At 37.4% G+C, this 8,141-nt stretch overlaps 1 protein-coding gene across 1 annotated transcript in view; it reads left to right on the forward strand.

Moving 5' to 3' along the window:
• Nucleotides 1–8,141, forward strand: part of LOC106103455 (vacuolar protein sorting-associated protein 13C) — a 35,812-nt gene that overhangs the window by 9,927 nt on the left and 17,744 nt on the right. The window contains exons 14-30 of the mRNA XM_013283234.1: nucleotides 15–45; nucleotides 352–545; nucleotides 945–1,014; nucleotides 1,191–1,277; nucleotides 1,547–1,697; nucleotides 1,908–2,170; nucleotides 2,710–2,847; nucleotides 2,979–3,081; nucleotides 3,389–3,621; nucleotides 3,979–4,134; nucleotides 4,479–4,718; nucleotides 5,071–5,286; nucleotides 5,602–5,874; nucleotides 6,344–6,510; nucleotides 7,088–7,224; nucleotides 7,427–7,581; nucleotides 7,968–8,117. Coding sequence (XP_013138688.1) covers nucleotides 15–45; nucleotides 352–545; nucleotides 945–1,014; nucleotides 1,191–1,277; nucleotides 1,547–1,697; nucleotides 1,908–2,170; nucleotides 2,710–2,847; nucleotides 2,979–3,081; nucleotides 3,389–3,621; nucleotides 3,979–4,134; nucleotides 4,479–4,718; nucleotides 5,071–5,286; nucleotides 5,602–5,874; nucleotides 6,344–6,510; nucleotides 7,088–7,224; nucleotides 7,427–7,581; nucleotides 7,968–8,117 — 2,764 coding nt within the window. The remainder of the gene's footprint in view (nucleotides 1–14; nucleotides 46–351; nucleotides 546–944; nucleotides 1,015–1,190; nucleotides 1,278–1,546; nucleotides 1,698–1,907; nucleotides 2,171–2,709; nucleotides 2,848–2,978; nucleotides 3,082–3,388; nucleotides 3,622–3,978; nucleotides 4,135–4,478; nucleotides 4,719–5,070; nucleotides 5,287–5,601; nucleotides 5,875–6,343; nucleotides 6,511–7,087; nucleotides 7,225–7,426; nucleotides 7,582–7,967; nucleotides 8,118–8,141) is intronic.

Here is an 8,141-nt window from a genome sequence, read left to right on the forward strand (position 1 = left end):
ACTTTTGAATAAAGGCATTCTGCATTTACTTCAAATAAGGTTACAGTAAGGAAGAGTAAGAAGTTGATAGTGTAGAGCAGTGATTCTCAACCTTTTTTTGTTGCAGCATATATTTAAAGATTTCAAAATTTGGCGGCACACAAAGAAAAAGATAAAAATTGTTTACTTACTACAGCACTGCATAAATAGTTTGACATAAATGTGCAAAATTTGGCGGCACACAAAAGTGCCGCGGCACATTGGTTGAGAGTCACTGGTGTAGAGGATGGATAAGCAATATAAATATCCATTTATCAGCTTGTAGTCTATGAAAATATAACTTTAAAATATGAATTGTAAATGTTTTTTCAGATAGTGATAGCGTGTGCACAAGAGGAGTGGCAGACGGCGATAGGGTCGGATGTGGGTACGCCGCTGCACCTGTTGCAGCCCACCAACCTCACCATACAGATACACAAGTGTCTCATCACTGACGACCCTCGCATGCCCAAAATCAAGGTTCGCGGAGAACTCGAGAAGATCGCCATCTCGGTCTCAGAGGACAGGTATACTTTTTGATATAACATAAGGTAGGAAACGAGCAAGCGGCCACCTGAATCCGTCTTGGCAAAGTGACAGCTGCCCATAGACATTCGCAATAGCGGATACGATTCCCTTAATCGACAGAGGAGATGCACATAAAGGGGATATTTCCCCTTCCTATGCGGGCGTATGAAAGGGCCTAAAGTTGGGCCCCTGGCACCACACCACCACACCACCACACCACCATCAGACGATACGCGGAATTGCTCCCACTTCACGCCTTTCTTCTGTACGGTCATGGTATTCACCACGCAAGGCGACCCATTCGGGCTAAGATATAAAAGCCGGCTCTACCACTGTTAAACTACCTACCTACATTGTTTTTTATAACCACTTAAATACTATACATTGATTATTTTCAGGCTGTTAACTCTATGCGAAATATTAGTAAGCATGCCTTTGCCACAATCTGAAGAGACGACCCAATTAAAGGTAATTACATCTAGTTTGTTATTTATTTTCATTTCATTATATCCTATAACGCAATCTAAACATAGTTTTATTTTATTTCTTTTTAAAATTCCATGTTTATATTGATTTATCAAATCAAACTTTTTGTAACTCTAATTACCTTTTTATTTGAGTTTGCTTTCTTTTTCCGTCTGAAGATATTTTGCTACAAATTTGCGTATACCGTGAGTGGGCAAGTGCTTGACTATCCGCTCTTTGGTGATCCTCGCACCGACCCTATTGCGGTAATTCTGTCAATAACAATCACTATTATACTTATTAAATAATAGAAAATATGTATGTATTTACACCTGTAGAAAAGTGTAAAGTAAACTTTGCAATAAGAAATATATAACTTGACCATTTAGTTAGATATTTTCAGGTTTAATAGTTTACAATAGTTAATTAGATAGATTTTCTTTGTATTTTATTAGCTAACTAAGGAATATGTGTAATACATTTTTGAATCATTAAAATGTAGGTAATTTTTAATTATATTTTTATTTAATTTCAGGCCAGTGATTCGAAGGCATCAAGTCTGTCATTGCTGAAGTATCTAGACCCAGCAGAGAAACAGAAAAGAGACACAGCGCGCTCCAAGCAAAGGAAAACTGACGAACAATCTGTCCAGCTCACTGAAGTGGAGGCTTTCTTTATTATGAAAGGTATAATAGAACTCATGTTAAAAAAAAAATGAAATAGATGATTCTTAAGTTTGAAACTGTATAAAATCACTAAAACGCCTTTATAACTTTGTTTCTATCCGTCTTTATCTGTCGCATTGTAGAATAATTTAATAGTCACTAAATGCAGAATTAGTATGAAAAATGTTAACTTTTAGATAGACTTCATAAAGCAATTCCATTTTATTACAGAATTAATTCTAAGTGTGAACCGCAAGATATCAGCACAGTCGCGTGGATACGACAAGTTCTTAGTATTCTCGCTGCAACTGCTGGAGCTGACGGCGACGCAGAAGACGTTCACGCTGGAGGCGACGGTGAGGCTGGGCGCTGTCAACATGCAGCACCACAGGACCGGGCACCGCATCATCAACATGATAGAGACACCTGAAGTGCCTGACGTCACTGATGCTGCATTGACCAATCAGTATTTGTTCGCGGTCACTTATCGTAATGTAAGTTTATTTCATAAATAGTTACTTGCGACTTCGCGAAAAAAATATAATTAAAAGGACTAACTCGTCGGTAACGTAGCTTTTTAATGTTAAAAGAAGTTTTGATATCGCAAAGTTACAAATTAGAGTTATTTCAATACATGCAAAATTGTGAATCTTTCCTCTTTGTAATATTAGTATAGATAGCTTTTTAATTTAACATATTGTCTATGTAACTCAATGATGATTTAATTTTTATTATAGTGAAAGTATTTTTGAAATCGTCCCAGTAGTTTGGAGTTTATTTGTCACATACAACAGGTCAATTCTCTCCACTTTATTATAATTGAAAACATGTAAATTGTATTGTATTGTAATTATAATGGGTCTACGCAATTGTTTTTTTTTTTTACATAATACTTGTAATAATGGTCTACCATTATCATTACTTCATATGATGTTTCAGGCCCATTTAAATTATCTGGTAATAATGGATGTAAGGTAAACAAGTTGTTTGCAACTAAAGGATTCATGAGAAATAAAATTATACTTATTTTTAGGTTGACAAGAAATGTCCAGAATTCAGAAGTCACTACGGATCTATCGAGCAACTGATTGAATTAGATTTTACGACTCTCAAACTGTTGTTACATCTGCAAGGGCTGCAAGAGATACTAATAATTGCCAACGAATATCAGGTATTTGAGAAAATAACAATATTTAATTAATAAAAACAGGAAACATTTTTTTGTATGTGTATCTTATATATACTGTTCCTTGTCTTTTTTTCATTTACTTTTCAACTGTTTATTTTTAATTTTTTTTCTAGACTCGTTTACAAAACATCCAAAGCAAAGTTGACAGATACGCTAATGCAGGTCCTTTGGAAACTATTATGGAAGATGAAGAATTTTCTGTAGCCAAATCTAAAGGTATAATATAGTTTTTGTTAGAATAAAGCGAATTGAATAGATGATAACTTAAAATACTATTTATTATTAATGTTAAGCAAAATTGTATTTATTTTGATTATAATAACTTTTTTATTAATATTATAAACAGCGAAACATTTAAACTAATTTACATATTGGAACCAACTCGAAGTTTTGAGCATACCTAGAACGAACAGACCAGAAATGAAACAATAACACGTAGAGAGTGTGCGAGGAAAAGAGAGAGGAGATACAAAAAAGAGACAGAGATAGAAAGTTTTTGAATGAAAATACTTGTGTATTCCAGCGAGTGTGTCGAAGCCCGCGCGCCGCAAGCAGATCGAAAGCATCCAGCTGAAGGTGAATGTGAAGATCGGCGCGGTGGAGATTGGGTTCGCGACGGAGCGGCGGCCGCTCGCCGCGCTGCGGCTGCAGGGCGCCGGCGCCGGCCTCGTGCTCAAGCCCTCCTACACGCAGCTCGACTGCGCGGTCGCCTCCATCAAGGTCGAAGACCTCAACCCTGAGACTATACATAGAGAGGTCGGTAAACATAACCTACAAATAGCCGATAAAATTTATGAGGGCCGACGCACATAAGGCGGAGTGCTGTAGAGAGCGGTTTTGAGAGTCAAAACGTTATCAATTTTCTCATTGAAATAATTACTGAAGTTAACTCGATTAACATGATGATTAAGTTTTAAAGACTTTGCGGGCATAGTCTGCGATGTACCCCGCCAAATGTGCGCCGGGCCTTGCTTAGGATAGTGTGTCTTATAACTTAAGGAATCTTATAATTTATACTTTAATGTAAATGATAATGCGGTATACAAAGGTTGAAATTGTAAACAATCGGGATTAACTTTTTTTGATTGTTACATATATTTTGTTTTATTTCAGATTTTAAAAGTACTAGGAGGTGACGTCATCAACGTTCAAATAGTGATGTACAACCTGGAGCAGTACCCGAACGTTAGCGATGTTAACATGTCGATAGACGCGCAGATCAACTGCTTGCGTATCGTCTTCCTCAACTGGTTCGTCACATCGATGCTGGTAAGTACAACTTGCATACTGGCTGTTGACCTAGTAAACCTAGTTTAACATCTGAGAAATTTTTTCTAGCAAATGTCAAAATTCAAATGGATAACAATGATCGTTAGCACGAAAATCTTGCTTATGTTGTCAGCTTGTATTTTGTCGCTTTTTGACGAATGACGCTTTTTCCAAATTATTTAGACCCAAATTTTAATATCATGATAATATATAGCCTAAAGCGTGTCGTAAGTGTAGAGATATCATTCAAAAAATATAATGTGATTGCTAACATCCTACATAACTAAGTAGTGTGTGTACGCTTTATTATATTAATATAGATAAATTTGTTACGTGTATTGCAGGAGTTCCTGAATAACTTCCAAACGGCTCAGCAAGCGATCATCGAGGCATCATCTCAGGCGGCGGACGCGGCGCGCGCTAACGTGCAGACTGCGTACCAGAACCTGACGAAGCTGTCGCTGAAGGTGCGCCTCGCCGCGCCCATCATCCTGGTCCCGGAGAACTCCGCCAGCCGCCGCGCCGTGCTCGTCGACCTCGGCCGCATGACCCTCAACAACAAGTTCGTCGACCTGCCCGTTGCCGTCAGTATACTATTTAATATCTATTTGTTATTATGTAAAAGTAAATCTTTACTTAAATAAACCGAAAAACGAATAACTCCACAAAGTACAGTTGTCAGATATCTTAGCGGCTCGGAAAATCACACACAATATTATAGTACCGTTATACAATAATGCGAGATTTCGTAATGTGTCGATGATTGAGCCTCTGATATTTGAAAAACTTAAACAAGTGTAAATATTGATTAAATAAAGTCTGATCATGTTAAATGAACTTGTAAATCCACAGAAAGTTAATGTTACACTTTAAAATGGTGACATAAAATTTCATTTTCAATTGGATGTTTTGCATTTAATTATAATGTGTTACCAGGACGTGAGCAACAAAGTGACGGTAGACGAGCTGATGCTGGAGCTGGAGGATATGAAGCTGTCGTGTGTGGAGCTGCGCGCGGAGCAGCTGGACGTGCTGCACGAGCGCAAGCTGCTGCGGCCCACCAGCTTCAAGCTGTTTGTGAAGCGCAGCTTGTCGCAGTGGTACGACACGCTGCCGGACCTCGACATCTCCGGCAGGATGAACACCATCGCGGTAATACACCACATCGCTCACATAAGGGACCGTTCACATATACCGGAGTTTATTACAAATACGAATATAATATTTATATTAAACGGACCTCAATGAATTTTGCATAAATGTAGAACATTGTATGGTCCTTCTATCAATCATATAAAGCTTAATTTTTTTTGCAATAAAAAAATTAGGTCTTTAATCCGGTCAGTCTGTATAGACCTTTAAGTTACTATTTTAATTATTTATCAATAAATTAATTAGACAGGGTTTATTAATTGAATTAAGAACTAAGATATGCAAAATTATTAAAGTAAATTTAAATCTTTTCAGATAACCGTAGGGCACAGCGATTACAAGAGTATTATGAAGATCCTGAATCAGAATCTCCAAGAAGGTCAAACGAAGACTGAAGACACGAAAGCTGCTCAGACGATGCCCAAAGCTACTTCTAAAGTAGGCGTGAAGATACAGGTCAGCAAGGCGCAGGTCAAGTCCATGTCGGCTCCTGTCACCCCCGTCGAAGACAAGAAACCTAGGACGACTATTAAATTTGCATTCACTATGGATAGCTTTGTTATCGACCTTTTGAATACCACTGCTTCGGTAAGTATTCTGTAAATATCTAGGTTTAATTTTTTTTTGTCAACTATATAAACAATGTAAAAACAGCAATCGCAACCAAGAACATAAGTTTATATAATTTGTTGAAATCACCAATTTCATATTGAATATAGGGTTTGTTGGTATTAAAAAAAGAAATGATTCAAAAATATAGTGTTTGCTAACATCCTTCATAACAAAGAAGTGTTTGTTGAACGCTTTAAAATCTTACTTCTTACAGATATTATAAATGCGAAAGTTTAGATGGATAGATGGATGTTTTTTAGAGTTTGTTGCCTAAACGGCTGAACGGATTTGAAATTTAGTATAGATGTAGAGGGTAAAGTAGAAGAACACATAAAATAGTAACTTTTGTTGTTTTTTAAAATTCCATGCGGAGGGAGTTGCGGTTGAAAACTAGTATTAAGAACATTAAATCTTCACTCTATGCATATTATAACATTGTTTTAAGGTCGAGAATCCATCAAACAGTTTGGACGTGGATTTGGCGCGGTTCTGCCTGGCGCTGCTGTCGGTGAAGGGGCGCATGTTCTCCGACGGCTCGCTGCACACCTCCGTGCTGCTCGTCGACTGCACGCTGGACGACACGCGCCCCGGCAGGGGGGCTAAGATTACACGGTATTATTTATTTAAATCTTTATCAACAACAATTAATATACAAGTATTTAAACTATGCTAATACTAAATACGGTATGTGATAGATATGTGCAGGAGTAAGTGAAACTTGCGTGCAGACTTCTTTAATGACTTATGTCAACTTACTTGAACTTATTCACGCATAATGCAAGCGTCTAAAACAGTATGTAAACATGTACACTGACCAAACACTCGTATAATATGTTATATCGTTTAATACCTTAAAGAAAGCAGACTTGAATTTTTAATACTTAAATTGAATATTCGTTTAAGTACAGTCAGCTCCTGTATACATTTAACTTTAGATATGTGATTAATACGGTTTTGCAAAAAAGGATGCAAGGTTTCGTTAATAACATATATTTATGGTCGTAACCATAGAAACGAATATATTTATGTATATATTGAAAATGAAGACTTCTAGTTTCTGAAGTTTTGTAAATACATATTTAATTTATTTATCTGACTCTACATTGAATAGTTTGAAGTTAGGGACATTTGTTTGTATTGACCATTTTCTTTAACAGTGATTTTATTGAAATATTGTATCTTTGTCTAGGTATCTGGAAAGACGACGTGATAACCAGGAAGCGTTGTTAGAACGGACGCAGGAATCGACTGCGATTATGGAAGCAAATGATAAAATTCGCAGCATGATCGATATTACATACACAATGAAGAACTCTGACACATTCAGTAAGTTTTGTAAATAAAATACAGTGGAGGGAGCATACAGAAATAGAGTATGTCTCGTTCTCTTCTTAGTCAAATACCTATCCTTTTCTTATAACAGGGCATTGTTGATTCGAAAGTTCTCATTAGACTGTACACGGAATAAACTTTGATGCCTGTTTTATTTTAGTTATTGAAGCCAAACTTAATGAAATTATTGTTACAGTTGACATGAGAATATTCAGTTTCAATCTAATCCTGGCAATGGACTTCCTGAACAAGATCGCAGAGTTCATGACTACGGGCTTGGCGGAAGACGCGCCTGACGCCGCTGACCTCAAGCTCCGCCCCAACGCAGACAAATCCACAGACAATGCCACTGTTAGTTCACATTTTATTTAATATTTTTCGACTCACAGTCGTTACTGAGAGGCTCGGAGCCTACCCTAAGTTAAGGTGACTAGGCCTTAGTCAACCATAGCAATGCGGCTTAGTAGACTTCACACATATCTTTGAATTTTTTCGCTGACATGTGCAGGTTGCATCACGATGTTTTCCTTTACCGTAAGAACGTCGGGTAAATTATGTACATATGAAATTCGAAAATCATATTTGGGACATGGCGGAAATCCAACCTAGGACCTGTGGCTTACAAGTCAAGCCAAACCCCTAAGCCACCGACAATCTTTTTCGATTTTTTATTTATTTAGTAGGTTTATTACATTTACTTGTTGTGTAATGATAATAATAATAATATTGTCTTTTAGTTACAGAGGCGGAAGACGATGACGAGCACGGTGGCGGTGGAGCCAGCGCAGAAGCCGTCCATGATGACCGTCAATATAAAGATTGAGCAGCCAGACATCATCCTGGTGGAGTCGCTCGAGCAGAAGCAATGCGACGCTCTAGTGCTCAATGTGAGAATATAATTTTATTGTCAT

Source organism: Papilio polytes, unplaced genomic scaffold (assembly GCF_000836215.1).
Source record: "Papilio polytes unplaced genomic scaffold, Ppol_1.0 DF823731.1, whole genome shotgun sequence".
NCBI classification, from domain to species: Eukaryota; Metazoa; Arthropoda; class Insecta; order Lepidoptera; family Papilionidae; genus Papilio; species Papilio polytes.